Below are 25,277 nucleotides of genomic sequence, written 5' to 3'. Positions count from 1 at the left end.
TGGTGTAAGTTGGGCCATGGAAACTGCAGAGGGAAGGCCATCAGCTGCTCCCACTTGCCAGGGACCAGAGAAGTCCTGACCCCCTGGAAGGCCCTACCTTGGTAGGTGAGTTCCATTAAATCATTGACTTTTAGGGCTAGAAGGAGCTCAGAAATCACCTGGTGCATTCTCATTCTACATCACTCCTGCCGGCCTTGAACAGTTCCCTTCTTCTGAAGGCAGCCCGTGTCACCTATGGACAGATGTAGCTCACTGGAAAGGGCCTGATATTGAGCTGAAACTTGACTTTCTGGAGTTCTCACTTTTTGGAAGCAAATGTGTGTGTGTGTGTGTATCCCTCACCCAAAGCCTTGAGTCCAGGAGCCATAGCCAAGGGAGGGTGCCTGAGGCCTAAGAGCAAAGACGGAGGGGAGGGAGCATTGAGTCCACCAAGCAAAAGCTCTTCCCCTGGAGACCTCTGTCCATCTAATCTGAGGCTGGGACTATAGGGGAAGAGGGGGAGGAGGTAAACCCTGAATGGGAATGAGTGAGTGGCTTTGAGGAAAGCCCTGCGACTCATGTCTCATTTGAACAGTAGGTCAGACCATACCGAGGTCAGTTCCAGTTCTGATATTCTGGGGTCCTAAGTCCACCCCCCACCCATATCCCTTTCGAGGTTCTGTGGTTGTACTTTTACGTGAAACTGTAGGCCCACGATTCCAGGGCCAAGCAGGAAGAAAACTGCCCCGAACCCTCCCATCCTGGCCGGACCCGGGTTAGGACTCGCGGCTTGCCCTGCTTATCCGAAGGGCGGAACCATTTCACCTTACCCGAGAACAGACGCACAGACGTGAACACACCAGCACCGAGTACGGAAACGTGAGCTTTGGAGTGTCCTTTTAAGTAGTTGGGAAGGGGGTGTGGCCGAGTAGACTGGGAGGCCTCAGCCAGGCGAGGGGGGAGTGGCCCGGGGGCGTGGCCGTAGCGACTGGAATGTTGTTGGGTCCTCGCACCGCATAGTAAGGAGGGGCCACGCCCCTTTTCTCCGAGAGGGCCAATAGGGGAACAGGAGCGGTTTCAAGTCTCCCCCGCCAGCCTGCCCGCCCGCCACCCCACCCCCCTCGGGGATTCGCTTTTTCCGTAACAAAATAGGAAAGCTCGGGATGTTCCGCAGCCTCGGCCGCTCACGGGTGAAGGGTCCTGGGGCATAGGACGGTGCCCTGGAGAGGGAGGCGCTGGCGGGCCGTGGAGAGGCCGGGTCCGGAGCCGGGAGGCGCGCGGGGGTGGGCGCTGCAGCCGCGGGTTGTTTATCCGGAGTACGGAGGGGAGGGGGGAGCCTGGAAACCGCCCCGTGTCCCATTTCCTCCTCTTGTTTTCGCTCCGGATTCTCCATGTTGGACCCAAACTGAGGAGCCCGGAGCTGCTGCCGGGGGATCGGGGCCGGGGGCACCCGGGGGAGCCGCTGCCCGGGCCGCCTGCCCTCCGTATAGGCCGCCTCCCTTCCCGGCCCAGGGAGGAAACGAGAGCAGGGATGTGAACAGCGGTGGGAGTCCGAGTCTTGGGAGCCGGAGCCGGAGCGGGCCCCCGCCCAGGCCCCCCAGCCCAGCCCAGCCTGCGCGCCCGCCCGTCCTCCCGCCCAGCCAGCCCGGGCCCGCGGGATTGTTAGATGGAACACGGCTCCATCATCACCCAGGCGCGGAGGGAAGACGCCCTGGTGCTCACCAAGCAAGGTAGGGGCAGCAACTTCCCAAAACTTTGCGTCGCCCCCGGCCGGGTGGGGGGTTAGCACAGCCCAGAACCCGAGTCCGGGTCCCTCACCTCCCGGGCATCAGAGCCGGCGATTCCGACCGGACTCCCTGTTCCATCCGCCCCCGCGTCTCTGTCCGCACTCAGACCCCCATGGGGGCTGCGCGGGGCCCGGGCTCCTGGCGCGCGAGGGGGAGGGGCGTCATCGCGCAGCTGTCACCCTGTCCTGCACCCCCTCCCCCCGTACGGAGAGACAGGAGTAGCGCTCGAAGCGCGGGTCACCCGCGTCGGTCTCCCTCCTGAGTTGGGAGGTGGGGTCGTCACTTTCCCACACGACGGCGCGCAGCCGCCCCAGGGCGGTGGGGAGAGGGGTGGGGAGGAGGACGGAGGGGTCCCGAGCTGGAATGGAGCCGGAACTGGAGTCCAGCACTTCCCAGCGCCCCCCTCAAGCCCGAGGTCAATCTGGCCGCGGGCGGTGACGGAGGTCCTGCGCGACTTGGGACCAAGTTCATCGCCTGGAGGCGGGGGCGGCCGTGGTGGGGGAGGGGCCGAGCCTGAGGGACCCAACTGGCCCGCGCGAGGCCCTGCTATGGGCCGGGGACCTCGATGGCTCGGCGCTCCGGCCCGGCTGCCTCCTGCCGCGTTCTCTGAGCCTCCGAGCCCGACCCCGAGGCCCGGCCGCAGCCCCTCCCTGCCCCGGTGCGCTTCCCCGGGGCCGAGGCTGCACACACAGAGCCGCGTTTGTTTAGCCCGGGAGCGGTGTCCCTGGTTACATAATTCGCTGAATGGCATCAGACCCGGCGTGTTTCTGAATCGCGCAGCGAAAAAGTGCGAGTTCTCCGTGGGCAGCAGTTCGCGGCCCCCGCCTTCCTGAGGGTCAGGTGGAAACGCAAGGGGGTCGCGGGCCCTCCCTGGGGTGGTCTTGGGAACGGGTGCGGGGTGAGGCCGAGGCCTCTGCCGAGGGCGGGGAAAGGTCGCGCGGCCCGAGGGTGGAATCTCTCTTAGTTTGGTCACTCGAAGCCCCGAAACTCTTTTTTCCCCCTCCCTCACGTTCCTCCTCGAGGCTTGAGGAATGTGTTTAAAATAGCGGACAGAATTTCCTCAGGGAGTAAGGACTAGGTCGGGTTTTTTGTGTTTTTGTTTGTTTGTTTGTTTGTTTTGGTTTTGGTTTTCTGGGGTTTTTTTTCCCCTGGAGAACTTCCCCGGGCTGGGGCTACCTGGCCCTGCGCCTGGAGAGAGCACGCTCTGCATACCAAATCCCGAGCATTGCTGCCCTTCCCTCGACCACCCATAATAGGACATGCAGGGCCACTACTGCACTTGAACATATTGAGGCCTAGACCCCGGTGGGGGGCCAGCTGCCGATCCTCAGTGTTGCCCACATTCCCCTGTTTGGAAACATTACTCAGCAGGTAACTTATTCCTGGGGTTCACATTCCCTGCTAGCTCCCCCAACTTGCCTAGGGGCAAGCTGAGCTGGTGGTGTGAGCCTTTCCCTAATTCCTGGAGTGGAATGGGGTGGAGAGGCAATGTATGCTTCCTACATTGAGGGTCCTTCCTTAAATAAGCCTGCCCTGAGGAGGGAGAGAGCTTTGCCAGATAGGATCCCAAGCCCCCCAAAGCCCCTGCTCCTTGTGCCCTGTGCTCCTGGCTGCATCACTGAGAAGGCTTTATGACCCCAGGGGTGACTTCCCCTCTCTGCTGGCTGCCCAGCTGTGCTGAGGCCTGAAGAGGGGAGGCTTTCTGTGTTGAGAACTTCACTCCTGCCTGTTCGAAGTCTCATCCCAGAAAAGGACTCCAGGAGGTAGCCAGAAGTGATGAAGAGATTTGGGTGTGGAAGGATTCCATGACAAGTGGGAAGAACCATCCTGTGCTTCCCTTCTCTGGTCCTGCTCTTGCATACGCTCTGGAGGGTGCCTTCCTGGCAAGGGAATCACACCAGGATTGAGAGGGAGCAGGACTGCTGAAGGGGCGGCCTACGTATCAGAGTTGCAAGTTTCAGCCACCAGGGCCAGTGGCAGGGAACAGAAGAGATGACAGCAGGAAGCAGAGCAGCTGGCTTCTTGACAGTGTTCAGTTGCTGAAGTTGATTGGATTTTCTTGGAGTTACGCTTTTTGTTTTCTTTTTTGTGTGTGGTTTGTCCTTCAGCCTTATCCCTGGAGGAATCTGAATTCTCAAGCCAGGAACCATGGCTCGCTCTCTCCATGTAATTTGACTGCATTCCGGAGAAGACATACTATTTTCCTGGGCTGCTTGGGCACCCAGCAACCAGCAAGCCAACTTTCTGAGTCTCTCATTATTTACAAATGCTGCATCCCTTTTTTTTCTCTCTCTTTTAAGTGGGGGTGGGGAGTAGATGTTTTAATGATATCCTTTAGGAATTCCTGCCCCCCCCCACCTCCCCAGCATCCCATCTCTCTGCCCTGCCTCCCTCTGGAAAAGGGGAAGGGGTGTGATACAGGTTATTAATAAGCCAATTTCTAGAAGAAAAAAAATGTTCCCAGTTTGGGTGGCTTTTTAGTGAAGTTGTTTGCCATTACGGGGTTGTTGGGGTTTTTTTTTTTAGTTTTGTGTTTTGGGTTTTTTGTGTGTGTTTTTTTGTTGTTTTCCTTTTTAGCATTCAGTTCTTGGAGCTTTAAGGCTGACTGGGTGTGTTGATGATTCAAAAGTAATTACAGTAAAGGAAATAGAACAAAGTTACTGAAAGCATTGATGATAAAAGGACCAAAATTGGATCATCTTCCCAGACAGATGGGTGAAATGGCTTCCTGGTGCAGTGGGGACAGGGTTGTGTGTAACATCAGAAGTCGAAAAGAAAAGTTGATAGCAGTTTGGCCAGAGAATAGCCATTTATTACAACTCCGTACGAGGGTGTAGCCCCACTACTGGGAGGTTATGCCCCGGGCTTTGGAGTTAGATGGGGGAAAGCCAAGAAAATGGGATCAAGTCTGTAACCTCCCAAAGTGAGATGAGAGGGTGGAGGCAACCTCTTTCGGGGCTTGTTGGGACCCATGGGTCCTGTGGGATAGTCGGGACCTTTTTCATTTTCCAGGAGACCTAGTGACCCTCTCAGAGAGATGGTGGTGCAGTGAATCGTCTTCTCACATGAGAAACTGCGCAGGTACCAGTAGATGACCCTCCGTAAGAGTGAGGACGCCAGCGAGGTTTTTCCAGCTCTCTGCTTTCTCCCCATAAGGGAGAAATTCTGCCTTATTTTCTCATGGAAAAGCTCAAACACCTTTCCTTGTAGTTGTAGGAACAGGTGTTACTGGAGCTTTCCTCCTTGGTTGGCTCTATGTGGGCCCAGGGTGCACATGTGTCACCGACTCTTCCTGCCCTCCTCGCTCCTCTCCTCTCCCTGCCCCAGCTCAGCCTTAGCCTCTTTGTGGCTCTGAGGCTCCCGCAAGCCTGTTTTGGAGATGCGTCCTCCATCTTGGAAGTCACCTATTGTGGTGACTTAGAGGTTGGGTTTGCTCCCTCTGGAAGCCCCCAGGAGAGTGCTGCTAACTGAGCAACAAAGTTGGTGGGTTTCTGTCCTCCCAAGCTGGGAGCTGGAGCTTCTGCTGCTTCCTGTGGGTTTCCAGTGGGGCAGGACTTTGGAAGGCCCGGGAAAAGCCCCTCAGAGCTGGCACAGGGGCAGGTGTACTGTCTCTTCCCTTCTCAGCCGTCAAGGCCTTATAGAATCTGGCAGTGGAGAGGCCGTTGCATCCTCTGTAGGGACATCCACATCCGTTACAGTCGTGGACTTTGTCAAAATGGTGACTACTGTCAAAGCCACACCTCTAGCCAGGGTGCATTGCTGCCTTTCCGTGGAGAATTAAATCACAGCAGTGGATGGGGTTGGGGGGCAGGGAGGAAGGATGGCATGTAAGTGTGTACATATGTATGTACAGATGTATATCCCTTCCTCTTCCTCCTGGGCCTTCTTCCGGCCAGCTTTTGGGTAATTTAGGCTAGTGTCTTCTGTTCCCATCTTGGGAAGTTTGGTGTTTGATTGGGTGAAGTGGGAAGGGCTGGAGGGCCAGGCCAGGCAGCAGTTAAAGTGTTCCTGTTGTTTCAGAGAACTGTTCCAGGAGCAAAGTTAGTTGCTTCAGACCCGAACGCACATCCCTACTTTTCCTATTCACAGTGAGACTTGACAAATCACGTTAGTGTTTGGAGTGACTTCTTTGTAAAATAGAAATATTGGTATTTACACTTCCGCAATGCCTCATACTTAGGAGGTGATTGAGATATGTTAATGCCCTTCTTTTTTGCGGGGCTAGACCACGCTCCATTAGTTCCTTCTCCTTTCCCCAAAGGACACCGGTGAAAACAGCACGGGGTCATGTTGGCTTTATTGTTAAAGACAGGTGGCTGGGGTCAGAGGGGACACTGATGTGGGGGCTTGGGCCTTCTGGAAGGATGAACCTCCGAGCCTCGCAAACACCGTTGCTGCATAGACCCTTTCTTTGTGCTGGTGTGACTTGGGATGGGATTTTATCTGCACTAACAGGAGCAGCCTGTGCCTTGAGGCATTTGCCGCTCTGCCTGGCGCCTGGGCATCTGGGGGTGGGAGGAGGCCGGGGGGCCATGCACCTCCTGGGAAGAGTCTCTGGAGTCTGAACCTTCTGAGCAATGCTCAGCCTCTCAGAAATGGTTATCCTGAACGCTTGAGACAACTGTGTGCCGCGTTCTGGCCCTGGCTGCGTTCACTTTGAGAGTTAATGGACCCAGTGAGATCACATTTCTTTTAGGGAATTCTGGTAATAAGGAGAGAAATAAAAAGCTGGGGTTTTGAAGAGAAATAGATGTTCTTAGGCTGTGTCTTTGCTGCCTTGGTTTTGGAGTACAACACTGAGAAAGCACAAAAGCAGCAAGAAAATTGTTTTTCGCCCTGTCTCAGGCCAGCCTCCTTGCAAAGCACAGAATTAACTCACCCGTCTTGGGGTCACGGGACTGGGTGTGGCCCTGACATGATCCCCTCCCTCTTCTGAAATGGAGGCATGGTTCCCAACTTGGATATAGATGAACTCGTTAACATGTAACTCTTATGAAAGAGTTAGAAATCAAAGTGGAGAAATTGACTTAGAACTGGAAGGTACTCTGGACCAGAGGCCAACTAGAACAGGGTTTCTTTGTCCAGCAAAGTGCCCAGCCCTTTCAGGTTTGTGCGCCTGCCCTAGGTCTGTTGTTACAGAGTGGGTACTCCAGGGAGCACCCAGACTCCCTCTAGGCAGGAGCTGTGTATGTCTTGTTTTATGGGTCAGCTCTTCTAGGGGTTATCCTTGAACCTGATCTCTGAGTAGACCTCCTGACATTTCCTTTCCCTTTCCAGATGCTCTTGATCCCCCCCCGCCCCCTAAAAATCATACTTGCTCTTACTCTCATTTTATTCTATACCTTTTTTTTTTTAAATCTCTTGACATATGAAAAGCTTTTGCATCCTGTAGAATTTGCTCTTTCCCACCCACACTGTTCTCAAGGAACAAGTGTTGCCCCATTCCCAGTGAGAGCCAAGCAGATTCATGAGAAGGTCCAAATCACCTAACACAGGCTTGTGGAAATGCCTTCTCAGTGTGGTAGTTCCCAGCTCTTCTGTTTCTGTAGCAAAATGGGGCTGGGGCCCCTCCTTCACAGGAATAGGGGCCTGTAAGAAGAGACAGCAGGCTTGGGTCTTTGGATTCAGTGATAGAGTAAGTACTCCTAGAAAGGAAAACCAGACCCTCAGGTACAAGTCCTCCAGGACATGCAGAAACACTGAGCCAGTGAGATATAGTGGGGAAAGGGACGCAGGGGACACTGGCTGAAGCACTTTCCAGCCCTGGAAGGGTTAGTCAAGGACCACTGGCAACCTTTAGGCATTGGCCCTCAGCCAGGGACACACATCAGGATCTCCTGTGACACTTACTAAAAATATAGACCCCACCTGGATCCTGCCGAATCAGAGCATGAGCAGGTGGGCCGGGCATGTGTGTGTTCCAAATGCTCCCTATGATTCTGACAAGTGTCCCTGGAGAAGAGCCAGGTAAACACAGCAGTGGCCCCAACTGCCTACTTAGCCCTGAGCAGAAAGAGTCCCCTGGAGAGATCCAGTTTTGCTGTTTGTTAAAGATCTTGTGGCTCCTAAAAAAAAAAAAAAAAAAAAAAAAAAAAAAAAGATCTTGTGGCTCCTAAAGGGGAGTCCTAAAGTTTTCTGAGTGTGAATGGATAGAGTAATGATTCTCCCCCAGTAATGATCACAGACTATAGAGCATTTCCCATGGGCCAGGGAGTGTTCCTAGCATTTTATATCTAGTATCTTACTTAATCCTCACACTGACCTGTGAGATAGGAGTTAAGCTATACTTCACAAATGAGCAAAACCTCAGCTAAGAGCCGAAGCACCTCGTCCAAGGCTATATGGCTGGTTAGTGTCAGCCAGGACTCCGACTCCAGAGTCCAGTCCTAACCGTGACCTGCATGGCCTCTCATTTGCATTGTGCATCCCCACTTTCTAAAATAACCTGGAGCCACCTTGTAAGGGACCCTGTCAAGTAGACCTTTCCCCATTGACCTGTGAGGAAACTGAACCTCAGAGAGGTTGTGCCTCAGGTGAGACCACAGAACTGTTGGAGACGCTGAAGTGGGGGAAGCGCTGGTTGACTTCTGCCTCGGTACTTTCTCAAGCCGACACACCAGTACTGGTTGGCCGATCCCCAGGGCAGCTGAGGGGTGTGGCTGGAGCAGGCAAGTTTCCATGGAGGTAGGACAGACTCTCTGGCGGATGCCTTCAGTCCTTCTGCAGAGGCCAGCCACTAGAAGAAGAAGGAACTGGTTGGCCAACCTCAGAGAAAGAGAGCGAGCGAGAGAGAGAGAAAGTGTGTGTGACAAAGACACACTGTGACTGGTTTGTGGAGTCCCAGAAAAGGCCCATTCCCACGCTTGGCCCTGCCACTACCTCTGTGTGACCTCTGGGATGAGAAGAAATCTCTGTGGTCTCCTCAAGTGGAACATTTTGAGAGATTGAGACTGAGATTAGGTTATGACAGTACCTTGTCCTTAATAACTAGCAGTTGACTAGAGCCAGGACATACCTGAGTTCCCTATAAATCTCACAGCTCTGTGGAATAGGTAATGTTAGTCTTCCCATTTTACGATGAAGAGACTGAGACCCAAGGCCACACCTTACATGTGGCAGAGCCAGATTTAAATCCAAGTCCATGGCACTTTGTGACCACTATATTGTTCACTGGTTGGAGGAGAGGTGGTCGAGGGTCCCTTTGTCCTGTGCCTCCACTGCTTCGTCTGCATCTTAACTCATGCATATGTCCCCAAAAGCAGGCTTACAGAGCTGGAGGGTAAAGAGGTACTGGATTCTTCATGCTTTCCACCGAATCAGGCATTGCGGGAGTCAGCCAGACAGCCAAAGCAGGGCCAAAACAGCCACCAAGAAGGCATTTGTGTCCTGCCTGCAGGTTTCCCTTAGCCTCCCAGCCTCTGGAAGGGGCCTGCTCAGCACCTCCTCCTGGGGAGGTGGGCGGGTATGGTTTCCAGTGCCCAACAAGGACAGCTCTGCCCTTGCTGGCATGCGTGGGGCAAGGCCTCGGGCAGACGCAGGAATAGGATCCAGCCCTTCGGGTTCTCCCAGATGGTGTCTCTGGTCTGTCTGAGCTGCCACTGTGGGCCATCGATCACTTCCTGACATCCACTGAGATCTCTCTGGCGTGGGGCGGGGGGCCGAGCCTGCTGCTAACATTTGTGTGAGGAAACGGCCCCTCCATCCCTAGTCCAGGACCTGTTGCTCCTTCTGGGAGCCCTGTCCCCACCCCAGCATGTTTTTGAAGTATTATTTTGGGTTTGTTTGTTTGTTTTTTAAGATTTATTTATTTATTAGAGAGAGAGAGAGCATGAGCAGGAGGGGCAGAGGGAGAGAATTCCAAGCTGACTCCATGCTGATCATGGGGCGGATGGGGGGCCTTGATCTCAGAACCATGAGATCACGACCTGAGCTGAAACCAAGAGTCTGTCACTTACCTGACTGTGCCTCCAGGTGTCCTGAAGTAGGATTTTAAAGTATGTTAGAGTGACCTAGGAGGGTGTTTTGGCAATAACTTGTATAAAGGCTGATGGATAAAGTATCTCGATCATGTTTTAGAAGTTGCCAGGAATCCCCTGCTCCCAAACCAGTCCTTCTCAAGGGAACATCCCTGAAATTGAAGCCGTGTGTTTAGATCAGTGACCAGATTGCTGAGGGGACAGGGAACGGGTAGGAGGCAGGTAGCTAGTGACCTGTAACACACACACACACACACACACACACCCACCCCCCACCCCCCCCCCACCCCCCCCCCCCCGCTACAGGCTGCGTTTAGGACCCAGGACTGAGAAAAGACCTTCTGTCTTAGAAGAAAGGGAGATGCAAGGAGCCCTCTGGCTGCGTTTAGGACCCAGGACTGAGAAAAGACCTTCTGTCTTAGAAGAAAGGGAGATGCAAGGAGCCCTCTGGCCCAGAGGAGGACTGTCAGGAGACACCCCACGAGTAAAACAGCCTGGATGCCAGCTGCAGGGAGGGCTCCAGTATAGAATGTGCTGGTGTGAGCTAAACAGCATGGCTAGAACTACTTTTAAAAGTCTGTGTGGTCGGATTAACAGCTGCGTTTGGGGAATTTGGGGAGCTGGTGCTGAGCTGATTGAGGCTCTGTCTGCCTTGTCACCTGAAGAGAATAGTGTCAGCAGTTGGGCATTGTGGGAACTGGTATACTCTTCCCATTGTTTCCAGTCTCTTCTGTGGGGAGGATGTCTAGGCATCTCTCAGCCTCTTGTACTCCTGCCGACTCACCTGCTGGTCCAAGGAGCCCTTCCGTCCACCTGGCGCTTCAGGGCTATCCTTAGCCAAGTCCCAGATGTCCCTTGCTGTGGACCTGGGAGGACTTCTTTCTGTGGGGAGCCCCAATCAGACGTGTCTTGGCTGCAGGGCCCAGGCAGCTAGCCAAGAAGGGCCGGAAATGTTCCAAATACTCTCCTTCCTCCAATAGCTAAGGGGAGGGAGGCCCCTGAGAGAGACCATTTTACAATGATAGCCAGACTAAATCCTTTGCTATGGGGGGATGGGAAATGGTGGGGAAGGAAGTACTTCTGAGGAAACCAAGAAAGCATCCTTCTACGTGAATGGGCTTGTTAAAATCCAATTGCCTGAGAGCTTGCCTTCTGCCGGCTCCCAGGCGGATGTGTGAGGAGTTCCTTTGCTGGGACGCAAAGCTGTGTTGTTGGCAACAGTGACATCTGAACCTGACCTTCAGAAGAAGGTTAAAAATAGTGTTGTCCTGGCAAAGCCAGTCTCCGTTGGGAGGGAGGGGGTTGCGCGTGCGCGGCAGACCTGTACATGCACAAGCTTCTGAGTAGTGGAAGCAAATACCGTCCTCATCTGGTGCTTCTTGGGGGCAGCGGTGGTCGACAGAAGGGGAGAGGGCACTGTTCATCTCAGGTGGAACAGCCTCACCTGCTTTCCTGTTCTTGCAGAATATCAGCCAGGGTATTTGCAAGCTGGAGAGCAACTTTCCTAGTGGGTTTAGAAGTAGGTATAGGGGTGGTTTTGACTTTTTGAAACCTGCTTATGATCAGAGTTCCTTTGACACCTTCCTCACATCTCCCGGGGGCGGGAGGGCGCCCGATGTCCTGTTGCGGGGCTCCTGCAGTGAGGTCCGGTGTTGCTCAGGGGTGGTCATCGCCCCTTAGATAATTCAAACGAGCACAGCACTGAGCCTTAGAGTCCACACAGGATGTTACTATGTAAACATCAAGTTTTGCTTCTCTCCATTTAGGAGAGGTCTTGGTGTTGTCCCAAGTCGTGGATGCAGAGACCAAGGCTCAAAGAGGCTGTGTGTCACAGTCAGTCACTGGCAGAGTCTGGCCCCCAGCCCAGGTGACCCTCAGCAGGGGGTACGTCCCGCGTCCCACCTCGTCTTCACCCCGTCTTCACCCCCTGGCTTGGTGGGAAGGCTTGCAGTAGTGAACTGGAGGTGAGGCCCGGCTTCCTTGTCCTCAGCCACCTCCTCACTTTCTTCTTAAGCTAGAGCTCCTGTCGTTAGGTCTGTGCTGCTGCTCTCTGACACTGAGTACCATACCAGATGTTTGGAGCAGAGAGAGCAGGTGTGCCTCAGCAGCTGGCCAGGGGAGGAGGAGGGCTTCCACAGAGCGTGGGGAGCAGGAAGGGTGAAGGAGAGAGAGCAGCTGGTTATGGGCCTGCATGGCACCCATTGGAATCCTGCCCTCCCTGGACGGGAAACCATGTGCAGTGAAATCCCCAAGGGCCTGTAAATCCTCTTGTGCCTGGTGTTCCTGTCTGTGAGGGGGGCCAGAGCTCCTCGCTGTCCCATCCGGAGGGGTTAGGGGTGTCCTGCCCCTGGCTGTCAGGGACACAATACTGAGTGCTGGCTGAAAGGGGCCCTTTGAAAGGCTCTCTGACACAGGTTTCAGATCCCACTCTGATGAGTGTTCCCCCTCATCCTTAAACCCACCGAACAAAGCAGGTTTGGGGCCAAAGCTCCTGTCTCCTGCCCCTTCCCCTCTCCCTCCCCCATTGTCCTCTTGATCTCCCAGAGGTATCTGTCAGTCAGAGCAGGTGCAGGGCTGGGATGGGGGTGAAGCAAGCCCTGCAGTGGAATCCCAGAGCCTTGTACTGTTCACCCCTTGCACCTTTCACGGTCTGCCCAAGGGGGCAGCTAAGAAGGGGGCTGGGCCCCAGACTAATCCTTTAGCATCCTAGCCTAGAGAGGAGTAGAACAAACCTTCTAAGAGACTGAGAGGGCCCTACCACCTCACTGGTGTTGTAGAGATAAATACACGTGATACCCCTGAGCCCGTCAGGGTGAGGAGTGGGTAAGAACTCTGGCCCTGGGTCTTAATCTGGCTTCAAATCCTGCCTCTGCTCCTTCTCCCTGTGTGATTTCTAGCGGTGTGACCTTTCTGCTTCAGTTTCCTTCTGTAAAATGGGGAATTAGTGCCTACAGTTGGGTCTGTACTAAGGATTAAATGAGGTAATGGTGTCAAGTGTTCTAACCCAGAGCTGGCACAGCATCCCAGTAAACACTCCCAGTAAACATGACTGCGGCCCAGAAAGACTTAAGTGGCTTCCTGCAGGGGCTCAGCTCCTTCAGTGCCCACCTTCTTGTCATTCCTTAAAGGATGCTTTTTTTTGTTTCTGCCTCTTGTGGGCTGTTGCACACCAGTGAGGGCTTCCACAGGTCCTGGCTCTCTGTACAGGCGACAGGGCCCTGGAGTTCTCAGAGTCATTCCTCCACCAGTGACAGTCACTGAGCACCTGCTGTACACAGGGCCAGAGGCTGGGGAATGTACTCAGCCAAGGGCATTGCAGGCCCCGTCAGGAGGCAGCCATGTTGAGGGGAGGCTGAAGAGGCTGTGATGGGTTCTCAGAGACAGTGTTCGTAAGGGTAAGGAGGATAGACAGCCTGGAGAAGGATTGAGGGCAGCGGGGCCCCAGCAGAGGGACATGTGGGGTATTGACCTTGCTGCCGTGGGCTGGGGACACCCTCCGCAGGCGCCATAGCTCTGTGCTCTACTCAGAGCACCTGCCCCCAAGGTCAAGGCATCTGCGGTCTCTGAGGCCCAGGGGCTGCCTGGTTGCATTGTGTTTTTGAGAAGACCTTCATCCCCTGCTGAGTCCAGACCAAGCTAAGAAGCCCCTACCCCCATCCCGCCAAGCTCTGTGTCTGAGGCTGAAGTGCATCTGCCTGTTGGGCCTCCCGCAGTGGGCACCAGCGAGGCCTCTCTGTGGCCCCAGCCAGCTGCCCCTTTCACCCCCCTGCCTCTCAGGATTACTTAGCCTTCACAGCGTCTGTCACTAAGATGCCGAGTGCGTTCTTGACGGCCTCTCTTCAGGAAAGGCCTGGGCTGTGTGGCCTTTTTAAAAAGGCTCCAGGCCTGGGTTAAGCCTCTGATTGTGGTTCTGCATGAAGAAACCATAAACCAAAGGAAGAGTGATGGTTCAGCTTTGGTCTTGGAGCTTTGTGTCAGTGTCTACCTGCGCGCCTGGGCTCGGAATTGAAGGTGGGCCATGAAGGCAGGTGGAGAAGCCGTCCTTTGCCTCTGGTTGCTGCCTAGATTATTAAGAGTCAGGAAAAGTCCAAGGAGCCTCTCTCATCCTGCTCTTTAGGTGCTCGACTCTGCACTGAGGTGTGTCTCTTTGATACAGGGGCCTTGCCAGGGGGTGAGGGGGCTCCGGTGCATCCTCTTCATTTATGACAAAAGCCCCGGTCCCTGGAAATCTTGGTTCTTCCACCAGGGCCAAGAGCTCAAGAATGATACTGGGTTTGTCAGCTAACTGCTGGGGAGGACTGGTCACTTACAGAAAGGATCCTGATGGTCATCCCAGTGTCAGGGGTGTCTGGCGTCACCCAGGGAGGCAGAGAGCTCTGAAGCTCAGGGATGCCGGCCTGCACCTGCAGGAAAGCCCTCTGCCGCTGTTGAGTCAGAGCTGAGGGGCCTGGCCTGGGCGGCGCTGCCTGCCACTTGGCAGCATTTCCTCACCCTTGGTCATGGCCAATACAGTTTGGTTTTCTCTCCTCCACTTCAGGAGCACAGGCAGCCCACGCCTGGCTATTAAATGACCCTCTCCCCACCTCTTTGCAAGGGCCTCTGGGCTCTGAGGACTGAGCCCTGCCTTGGTTCTGGGTGGGTCCCACCACATTGTCTCCCCCTTCCCTTCCTAAAGGGAACAACTCAAGGAAAGTCATCCTTAGTGCCACATTCTGTTTGCCTTTTTAACCCCCCACAGTGACAGGTGTTTCCAGATTTATTTTCTATTTCCTGCACTGTTAGCCTGCGTTGTAAGGTGAAGTGGGCGCGTTGAAGCCTCAGGCCCCTCCTGCCCAGGCTGAGACCGGGGCTGGGGACCATTTGGGCCGCAGTTGCGTGGCGCCACCTCCTGGCTACAGTCCCCTCGTTTCTCCCTACACTTGCTCCACAGTTGCCGGAACAGTTCCTGTAAAAGCAAAAGGCACTTAAAGATACCCTGAAGTCCATTTCTGGTTGATCCCATAATGGCCATAGCTGTTTGTATCAGTTTGGCTTTTCTGGGGCCGCCTCATCAAGCCTCCTATTCAAATGGCTTAGTATTTCTGAAGCCTGAATTACTAAGGCTGGAATGAGCCCCTACAGTCTAGAAGCCGGGCCATCGGCCTAGAACCCAACACCAGGTGTGTTTCCCAAGGGGTGGGTGTGCCTGTGGTGTACAGGTTAGGCCTCCTGCCTGTGAGGGGAGAGAGGAGGAAGGACAGCGCCCTGGGGGTGCGGAGAGAGGGTGTAGCTTCTTCCTTGGGGCTGCAGGTGTCCTTTTTCTCATCTGTTGGCGGCAGCTTGGGCTGTTCTGCTGCTGCTGCTGCTGCTGCTGCTGCTGCTGACCTGGCCTCTGGGGACACTGACCCAGAGCAGACCCTCAGCCCCACTAACTTGAAGGGTCTAAGTGTCTCCCTTGTCTGGAGCAGCTAGTTCTTCTGCAAAGAAGAGAACAGCTAGGGCTGGTCGGGGACTGGGGGGGGGGGGGGTGGCCTTGGTAACTTTTACTATTGAGGGGACCTTCAGCATGCTACAGAGTGATGGGACCCCTGAATTCCATACCTGGCCCCATCTTTGAGTGCCTCTGCCCGAGTGCCTGTCCCCTGCCATGGAAGGAAGAACAACTTCTCTGCATATCATTTCCCAAACCAGAGAGTGGTGATTCCTGCTGTTTCTGCTCTAGAGAGATGCTGGACTAAAGCCGCACCCTCCACTGTGGACAGTACTTGGTGACCAGCCAGGCCCATGCTGTGGGCCCTGCTGGGGTTTACAGCTTGGAGGGAGGTGGGTATAGTGTGCTTGTGGCCACAGTGGCCCTGTAGCTAATGCCTCATCATTCCATCTGCTCTAGGCCTGGTCTCCAAGTCCTCTCCTAAGAAACCTCGTGGACGGAACATCTTCAAGGCCTTTTTCTGCTGTTTTCGCGCCCAGCATGTTGGCCAGTCAAGCTCGTCCACTGAGCTCTCTGCGTACAAGGAGGAAGCCAACACCATTGCTAAGGTAGCTAGAGGAGGGTGGCGTGGTGTCGGCAAGGAGGGGGCTGCTGGTGGGGGCCCCTGCAACTGTGGCATGTGGGCAACGTAATCTGCCCTGAAGTCGCAGAGATCTCTGGCTCAGAGGCCCCTCTCTGTCCCTCCCAGACAGGCCATCTCCTTTCTCTTGGCTCTGGTTGTGATACGAGCCGTGTGGTTCTCCCTGTAGTTTCTGAGGGCCCCTGCACTCCAGACCCTTCCAGGTGCCAGGAACTTACAAGGCGCTTGGTGTATATTGTCTCATGTGATACAGAAGTTCATCAGTATTCCCACTTACGCACCTGGAAACTGAGAGCCAGAGGGTGTGTGTAGCCCCCGAAGAGTTATTGGCTAATACATAGAGTTGGAGCTCCAAGCTCTGTGGCCATGTACCATACAAAGCTTGTCTTCCAAGTTACTTGACTCCCTGGGAGGCAAGGAATTGAAATTCTGCCACACTCTCGATATCCTTTTCCAGCCCTCTCACCTGTTCGGGGGGGGGGGGGGGGGGGTGGGATATTGGGAAATGTGTGGGTGTCTTTGAGCCTCACAAGGAGCAGAAGGTGTGTCTGGCATTTCAAGGGTGGGGACAGCCCAGACCAAAACCCCATCTGCCCCCAATGCTGTTGGTCACTTCTTTCAAGAACACCAAGGTCTAGCTGTTTTTCTCTCTCAAAAGAGATGTGCATCAGAGCATTAGCCAATGGGGGAATCGGTAAATATAGTGCAATGTGACAGTATTACTTAGCAACTGATTTTTACAGAATTCACGATAACACGCAAAAGTATTGAGTTGCAACATTAAGTTGAAAAGCAGAATGTGAAATTACATATTATGGGGGGGGACTGCTAAAACAGACTTGAAAGAAGTACACTAAAATGCCAACGTTAAGATTTTCATTTTTCTTCAGGGTTTCTATTAAGAACACATATCACTTTTTACAACCCTAACAATTTTTATTACCGGTAGAAGGCCGGGGAAGCCTTCTGACCTCTCTATATTCCACTTCCCCTCATATTTTAGGACTCATAGTGTAGGTTCACATTGGCATACCTGATGTTTTATAGGGGTTCTGCTGCCCTCCCCACACAGTGTACCCCAACCACCCACCCACAACAGAGTGTCTAGAAAACACACCACAGCGAGGAGTTCTGATTTGGGTTCTGCCTCTGATTCCGTGTCCCGGCATCAGCAACTGGAGTTCCTGCTACTCAGTTTGTCCAACAGAGAGGCAGTGGCAACTGAGAACAAAGATACTGCTTTCTCTGCCCATCATCAAATCTGATGTCGAAAGGCAGCTCTGGCCTTTCCCCCTTTCCTGTCCAGCTCTTAGGAAAAGTCACTTTTGGGGCTCATGGCTGGCTCAGAGCATGAGACCCTTAATCGCAGGGTCATGAGTTCAAGCCCCACACATTGGGTTTAGAGCTTACTTTTAAAAAAAAGTCACCATTTTATGTCAGAACCTTCCCCCGGGGGCTGGGGTTTTGCTGCAAAAATGACCCTCTGGGCCTGAGGCAGAAGCAGTGGGCTTGAGCTGGGATGGCGTTGGCTGGTTGGCACTGACTGCCTCCTTTTCCCCCACAGTCGGATCTGCTCCACTGTCTCCAGTACCAGTTTTATCAGGTAGGTGAATCGGATAGGGTACATGTTCAGAGGCCCCAGACCTGTGATGACATCGAGTGATACCCTCGTTCCTCAGTGCCTGGCTGGTGCCGCTGCCTGTGGAAGTCATTTGTCCCAGAGATTAGCTGAGGGCTCACTTGGTGCAAGGTGTTAGGTTATGGGGGGATAGCTGACCTCCATCCCACACCAGCCCTGGCCCACATCTCAATGTCCAGATCATTTCATAGTCCAGTGGGAGGCTGGAGCTGAGGAGCCAATTCTCTTTCTCTGTCTCTTGGCCTTCAAAGGGCACCTCGTCTGGGTTGAAGTTGAGGGTCTTCTGTGTCTTGCGATGACCCCAGTACTTCTCAGAATTCTGCTGAGGAGAACACTTGGGCTTTCTTGGTGGCAGACCTCAGCAATCTGGCTCTGATTTCAGATCCCGGGGACCTGTCTGCTCCCAGAGGTGACAGAGGAAGATCAAGGAAGGATCTGTGTGGTCATTGACTTGGATGAAACACTTGTGCATAGCTCCTTTAAGGTAGTTCCCCATCTGGAGTTCTTCCTGCACGCCACTCCGGCTGTCTTGTGTACCTGACTGCAAGTGCTAGGGGGCAGCCTAAAGCTGAGGGCGGGCTGGGGGCCTCTGGCATTTTGGCCATACTGGCATCACAGATGCTCGGAGGCCACACTGAAGAATGTGGAGTAGGAATCCCTGCTCCCCCCGGTCACTGCCCATAGTCTTCATCTGCCCCTAGTCACGTAGCCCGGAATCCCACCAGGGCTTTGGACAGGACAGGCCTGTGAGAGGGTTGGAATCAGGCCAGGACCTGGCCGCGCTCCATTCTGTCAGGTTGTCTGTTAACTCAGGCACTGAAGCTGTCTCAGCTCAGGTAGAATTGGGGGTGGCAGTAAGTAGGGAAAACTAGGAGAGGCTATTGTGCCCCTTAATGGGGTGGTGGGAGCAGCTTCCTGGAGTGTCTGCGCTCTGTCCCTCCCCAGCTTTCCATGGGATAGTGCAGCCGCTGTGGCAGAGGTTTGTTGTCTCCTTCACATGGTGCTGACCTCATTAACTTTTCTGCCTTCCAGCCAATCAACAATGCTGACTTCATAGTGCCTGTAGAGATTGAGGGGACCACTCACCAGGTGAGCTGCCTACCAGGCCGCAGCCGGCCGAGAGGCTCTGATGCGCACCATCATGGGGACCCTCTCCTGCAACTTCAGCCCCTCCTTTCTTGGTACCTCTCGCACTCCGGGCTTTCTCATCTTCGAAACGGTTCAGCCTCTCATCACCCTCTAGCTGTCATCTTTTTTTGCTTTGCAGCCAAGCTGTTTAAAATTAAATATTTCTCAATATGAGTAATAGGTGTCATTTACTGAACACTATCTCCCAGGCAAGGTAGCCAGTGCTGTTAAGTGATGGCGTCTTCTCTAATCCTGAAGAGCTGGTTGTCTGCCCGTTACAGGCAAGGAAGCCAGGGCTCTCTCTTTTATCTCCTCCCCGTGCCTACTGACTCCCGTCTAGCAAGTGGATTTCTTCCTCCCCTGCCCCGGCATCTCGTACTCCATGAAGTGTCTCCACCTCCCCTTCTGTGAGGTCCCCACCCTGGATTCCGCCCCAGTAAATGCTGTCAGAGAGCACTTAAATCCAAGTAAGCCCAGCCTCTGGCCCTGCATAACCTGCTCAGTCTGGGCTCATGCAGTATTGGTAGTGAAAAAGCAGTTACTCTGAACGCTTGCCCAGAAGGCCTGCCAGCCAGCCTGAGAGGCAGAACCATCAGGAACAAGGCCTTATTAGCCCCGAAACTATCCATATGGCCTGGTGGGATAGAAGACTTACCTGAGGCTTCCCTGGGGAGTCACCACTATCCTGTGTTCCTTCGAAGCTTTCGTCCCCAACACCACCGGCCCTTCCATCTGAGGTGACATCAGGCCCAGCACAGCCCCTGCTCGGAACCAGGGTTGGCCCTGGACGGCCCAGCTGAGCTTTACATCCATCTGAGGTTATGGAGATGCGGAGAACCTGCAGAGAGAAGAAGGAGGCATATTTTCAGACAGGAGGAGCTGCACAGTCAACTCCTGATTGACAGGGAGAACCCTGCCTCATGAGAAAGGGCTGAGATTAAACTAGGGGGGGAGGGTGGCTACCTACAGAAGGCGGGTTTTCAGCAGAGCAGGGAGGGGATGCCGAGTTGGATGAACAGCCAGGAAGAGGGAGGGACCTGTGCGAGGTTGAAGAAGTGGCACCTGCAAGGGAGCCAAGCTGTGGCTCCTCAGAGCAGAGGGGTCCTGCTGCAGAGCCACCAGGGGTCTGGTGAGTTGGTGGCCAGTTCAGGCCACCAACAAGGAGGGAGAGGCATGGCAGGCCCTTGCTGGTTGAGCAGGGAGTGACATGGATAACAAGCTTAGAAGGAATGCTTCTTGTAACATCAAGGCTGGCTGAGAAGGGGAGATCCTGGAGGCGGGGAGGCAGTTAGATGCAGAGTGGTGAGGGACATGTAACTGACGAACCTTTGCGGCCAAAATGTGCAAGACTGTGAGAGGTGGACACGAGAGTGAGGGGTGGCCGGCTGGACCAGGTGCAAACAGTGGGACACAAGAGCAGGATGTGCAGGGTATCTGACCCACAGTCCTGAGGAGAAAGAGTCACTTCTCCCTGGCACATTCCTGAGAAGCTGTGTAACGGCGAGAGGTTTCACGAGTGTCTGCAACCTCGCCTGATGGTGATCTGGACACTGTCCCGCCAGAGCCAAGGACAGGAAGCTCCCACAGAGGCTGTGGCTGGATTCAAGTAATCCAGGATAGGCTGTTTCCGTCTGTGAGGCCTATTCTTGATTACTTGTTTCTGGAGGCAGCTGATGGTTCGCCGCCTGAAACCAAGATGGCTTCTGGGACATAGGCTTGTGCGTTTCTGCCTTAGCAGGGTCATGGGTGGGCCGCCAAGCCCACAGAAGCCTTGTGAGGAGGGGGTAGCAGTGTCCCAGTCTGTGGGGCAGAAGGTTTCTAGGGTGTAGGGGCCCAACAGAGTGAGGTGTGATCCTGTTGGCCACTCTTTGTGGAAGTGGAGACCATGACCTGCTTCCCCCCAACGGGGATGCCTCCTACAGGCCTCTCTGCTTTTCCTCAGGTGTATGTGCTCAAGAGGCCTTACGTGGATGAGTTCCTGAGACGAATGGGGGAACTCTTTGAATGTGTGCTCTTCACTGCCAGCCTAGCCAAGGTACCTGGGGTGGGGGTGGGGGAGGGGGAGGAAGCAAGAGCACCCCGTGGCGGCTGCATGGGGAGGGGGGCATCCAGCAGCTCCTTGCTGATCCACGGGCAGCCCCAAGGGGAGCCAGGACTGCGTCTGGACAAAAGCATCTTCTCTGCTCTAGTATGCCGACCCTGTGACGGATCTGCTGGACCGGTGTGGCGTGTTCCGGGCCCGCCTGTTCCGGGAGTCTTGTGTGTTCCACCAGGGTTGCTATGTCAAGGACCTCAGCCGCCTGGGAAGGGACCTGAGGAAAACCCTCATTCTAGACAACTCCCCCGCCTCTTATATCTTCCACCCGGAGAATGCGGTGAGTGGTCCCGACACACCCACACTGCAGGGCCTGGGGAGCCTCTACCCCGGTGCGGGGGAGGGGCAGGGCAGTGGAAACCTGGGCTTTTCCAGAGGAGCCTACCACCCAGCTGCTCCCAGCCAGCCTCCTGAGGCTGGGGCCAGGGAGGGAAGAACTGGCGGTCAGGGGACTAACACTGCCTTTTCCCCATCCCAGGTGCCCGTGCAGTCTTGGTTTGATGACATGGCAGACACTGAGCTGCTGAACCTGATCCCAATCTTTGAGGAGTTGAGCGGAGCAGAGGATGTCTACACCAGCCTTGGGCAGCTGCGGGCCCCTTAGCCTTCCCTGCTTCTAAACAGTGGCCATCCCAGTAGGGGACTTTCCTACACTGTGCCTTTATGATCAGCCTGACGGAGCAGAAGCTGAAGCATCTCACCAAGTGGGGCCTGGAGGAGAAGTGACTGGAAAGGGCTTTAGGACAGGATAGGTGCCAAGTGGGCATGTAGCAGACCGACGACTCCCAGAGCTGCCTGCTCCCTGAGTTGGGTTCCCAAATGTGAGTGTGTGTATGTGTCTGTGTGTCTGTGTGTCTCACCCTGAACTGTGGCCCCACGATATGTGTTCAGGTTGAGGGCAAAACTGAAAGATCAAGACTCCCCAAGTTAGTCTGCCTCCTCTCTAGTCACCCTGAGAGCCCCCGCGCTCGGTAGGGATGAAGACTGTTGAAGACTCTGTTGCCAAACTCATGGCCTTTCCTTGGTGTTAGAAGGCTCATGCCAAGGAGAAAGGGTCAATCAGAGGCTGCCTTCAGGTATCCCGGGCACACGCCTTTCTGATACTTTTCTCCAACCAGCTACTGCAGACAGACAACATTTCTGGAAAGAAAAGCTTGTTTCCAGAACCAGTAGCCCCAGCATCCATCAAGTCCTGTGGTCTGAGAGCTGCACTTGCCTCCAGCCAAGTGCCTGGCATGGACCCTTTCTGTGTCTCCCCAAGGCTTGGATGCCGGGCAGGCCTTCCTCATCACCTAGCCATAGTCTTGAACCTTTGGGGAAGGAGGTCTTCTCCCTGGCCTAGAAGAGGACAAATAACATTTCCGTTCTTTTGACTCTCTTTTAAAATTCTCTTTCTAAACATGGAGTGTTGGGCCTGTTTTGTTTCTGACAAAGCTGCAGTCCTGGGCCCAAGATGAATGTGGGAGGCCCTGGAGGTGCAGGGAGGAGGAAAACCCCCAAACCATGAATGTGTGTGTCCCCTTGGCTTGTAGATCAGCTGATCGTGGGACCATGTCCCTAAGTCTGCTCTTCAGGGATTCTCTGCTGGTGCTGGTGTGAGGACTTCTGTTCCAAAGTCCGGGAGGGGCTCTTGGAGCCCACACCCACCCTGCTTCTCGGGCAGGGCTGTTTCCTGTCGTTCCCCCAGGGCCTGGCCTATGCCTCTCACTCTCTGCTTCTGTCTCTTGTCCCTCCAAGCTGTTGCTTTTTTGCTCCAGGGCCTCAGAGGCACTCCTGCTTTCCCTGGCTGAGGGGAGGAGCATTCTCTTCATTTCCTTTGCCACCCTAATGCACATGCCTCCTGCCTCCCGTGACAGGTGTGAGCGAGCCCTTTACACACCTGGGCTTTGCGTGTCTCTCGCTTTCCGAGTTTCTTAGTAGCGAATGCTTTTAAAAATTGCCACAAAATGGAAGTTTCCAAGGATGGAGAAGGGGAAGTGCTGCTGTAATTGGGAGCACAAGGGCATCCCAAAAGGGAGCCCCACCCCAGCATCACTGCCTTAATTATGGCCTCCCCTGGGGCTGGCTGGGGTTGTCTCCTCTTCTTCCTTCCTCCTTCCCTCCCTCCTCCTCCTGGGAGAGGAGGCGTTTCCTCTCCCCATCTCTGCTTTCCCTGGAGGCAGGGGGTCACAAAGCATTTGAGGACACTCCCCACTCAGGACTCTTCCCTGTTATCCTTTTCAATGTCCACACACTGGGTTCAGCCTGAGGAATTGGCCAGTTTGGAGCCAACCAGGTGGTGGAGCAGCAGCTTGGCGCTCTGAGAAGTAGTGGCTGACTGGTATCATTCTCTAGCATTGTGGTATCAGCTCCCCTCCTTGTCCCAAGGTTGTATGGCCATGTCACAGAAGTGGAACAGAGTCCCTGGTGACCTGTGGTCATTCTCCCCAGTACCATTCCCCAGTGTTCTTGGGGTCCTACAGGTAAAGGAAGAGGGGTCCGGTGCTAGCCAGGAACGAGACCTCCTGAGGGGAAATGGGATCTTCTGATTCTAAGGCCCTCTTTGGGCCTTTATCCTAATACTGTGGAAGGGGCCTCTCTCCCAGGCCCCACCCTGAGGGTTAGCCTCTGGGCCAAATCTGCCACCGGGGCCCAGCCAAACTTTTGTGACTAAATAAGCAATAAGCAGCTCTAAGCTGATCCAGTTTTAGGACCCTTTCTCCCTCCTTTGGGTCTCCCATGTTTTTCCCAATGAGGGAAGAGCCTGTGCCCCTCCCCCCCTTTCCTATCAGGCTCATCCAAATGCTCCAAGTGTGACTCATGACTACGGCCCAGGATATCTTGGTGAGGGGTGTCCCTGCCGCTTCTGCATGAAACCCCTGCTCTCTAGGCCTTGTTCCCATCAGAACCCTGCCCTGCCCACCTGCAGGTCCTCAGCAGGAATATCCTATTCCCTCTTTCCCCCTTCTCCTGCTACTGGCAGAGAAGGAACTTAGCCAAATAAACCTAAACAGGGTCCATCCGTGTGGACCAGAGCCAGCCTGAAGTCATTATTTACTGTCTGGTTTCCAGTTTCACAGTGTGTTAGGGGCGAGTGATGATTGCCAAACGCTCCTCAGAGGAATCAGCCAGACTGTGTGGGAGAAAGGCAAGATTGGGAGGGAAGCAGTTTAGCCCAGAATCTGTTCTGGGGCTTCCCGTCAGCCCTTCCATTGGAGGCTGTCCTCAAGAGGCAGTAGGCCATTGTGCCTGGTCAGCCCCAACTCGAGCCATACCCAGAATCTGCCCACCTGCCAGCTTCAGTTCTTCAAGGTGCCTCTTCAGGGACACTGTGTGTGTGTGTCTCTCTGATTGGGCTTCTAAATCAAAAGCCTGATGTTCGTGTCCCTCTCATAGGGGGAGCTTTGGACACAGGACCAGTCTGGAAACAGTCAAGGGAAGAGTTTCCACTCTGCACATTGTAGAGGGGACGCTCTGTAGGCCCGTGGGTCCTTTACTCTAGAGAGGTTGAGTAAATTTGCCTTCAGTTAACCCGGGACCTTCTGTTTAGTTCCTTCCTGCCTCCCAAAGATTTTAACCATTTTGTTAAGTGTTTCAGCTCATCTTTGTGAACATTGGCCAAGAAGCATCTTTGTGCTAAAAGCGTAGGAAGTCTATAAAGGCAGTTGTTCCCTGGGAGACGGATCCCATTCAGATCTGCTGCCCCTGCCCTGTTCTTGAGGCCTCCTTCAGGAGGGCAGCCCCCCATGTAGGGCTGTCCTAAGTCCCATGTGCCAGCCAGGCCAAGTGTCTGTGGAAGGTAAGGCCCTTTTCCCCTTCAGGTCTTCTATTGGTTACCATTGCTATTCTTCAGTCACTTTTTGTAAAATGGGGTTTTGTCTTTTTTTTTTTTTTTTTTTTTTTAATGCCAACAAATACTTGCATTCAAGCAGAGGAGGGAAGGCAGGGGGGTGACCTGCTGTCCTACGCCCTGCTCTAGGTCCTGCCCCTGGAGCAGACCCTCCTCTTTGGGCCCCATGAGCTTCGCTTATAGTTATCCCAAGTTCTACACATTCCACGTCCTGCTGCTTTCCCTCTCAAGATGCCATGTGGAGGGCAGGGGATCTGCTTCCCACTGTGACTGGGCTATGGGACTCTGACTACCTTGCTTACATATTCATGGTTTGATAAATTTGTTGTATTCAAAACTTGAAATGTAGAACGCCATTAAGTGTCTGTTTATATTTTTGGAATATTTGTATTACTTACAATTAATTAATAAAAGCGGGTTTTAAAAACCCATCCAGAAATGGGAGATGCTTCCTGTCCCTGCTGTCGTTCATTTGGGCAGTCACCAGCACATGCTTCTTCCCTTGCCACCCCTGGCATCAGACAGAGTTCGCGCCCCCAGGCTGGGCGAGCTGTTGCCTCCGGCTGGGGACCAGCCACGCACAGAGCACCACAGTGCTGCTCTGCTCAAGGTTACAGAAGTTGGACTCTCTTTCTGGACCTCGTTTGGAACCAATTCCATTGCCACCCAGGTGCTTAATAAGCATACACTTGGTGTCCTATTGACTTCTGGGGGACGAACCAGAAGCCCTGAGAGACTGGGAGTCTTCATGCTCCCAAACCGGGATCCCCAGAACTGAGAGCCCATCAGGGTTC

At 54.2% G+C, this 25,277-nt stretch overlaps 1 protein-coding gene across 1 annotated transcript; it reads left to right on the top strand.

The window, feature by feature from the left end:
- Window positions 1-1,138: 1,138 nt before the first annotated feature.
- Window positions 1,139-24,927, top strand: CTDSP2 (CTD small phosphatase 2). Its single transcript, XM_046011887.1, has 8 exons — window positions 1,139-1,709; window positions 15,612-15,760; window positions 17,357-17,395; window positions 17,814-17,915; window positions 18,464-18,520; window positions 20,502-20,594; window positions 20,749-20,934; window positions 21,133-24,927. Exons 1-8 carry the CDS (start codon window positions 1,646-1,648, stop codon window positions 21,256-21,258), a joined length of 816 nt encoding a protein of 271 aa, XP_045867843.1. The 5' UTR covers window positions 1,139-1,645; the 3' UTR covers window positions 21,259-24,927.
- The last annotated feature ends 350 nt before the right edge of the window (window positions 24,928-25,277 follow it).

Source organism: Meles meles, chromosome 7 (genome assembly GCF_922984935.1).
Source record: "Meles meles chromosome 7, mMelMel3.1 paternal haplotype, whole genome shotgun sequence".
NCBI lineage: Eukaryota > Metazoa > Chordata > Mammalia > Carnivora > Mustelidae > Meles > Meles meles.
The sequence above is the reverse complement of the archived record's forward strand: the minus strand, read 5'-3'. Positions and strand labels throughout refer to the sequence as shown.

Bases quoted from the DNA above. Each gene is read 5' to 3' on its own strand.
- CTDSP2 (XM_046011887.1), top strand. From the start codon at position 1,646: ATGGAACACGGCTCCATCATCACCCAGGCGCGGAGGGAAGACGCCCTG. The intron at 1,710-15,611 runs GTAGGGGCAGCA...CATCTGCTCTAG, and splicing joins CCTGGTGCTCACCAAGCAAG to GCCTGGTCTCCAAGTCCTCT. The intron at 20,595-20,748 runs GTACCTGGGGTG...TCTCTGCTCTAG, and splicing joins TCACTGCCAGCCTAGCCAAG to TATGCCGACCCTGTGACGGA.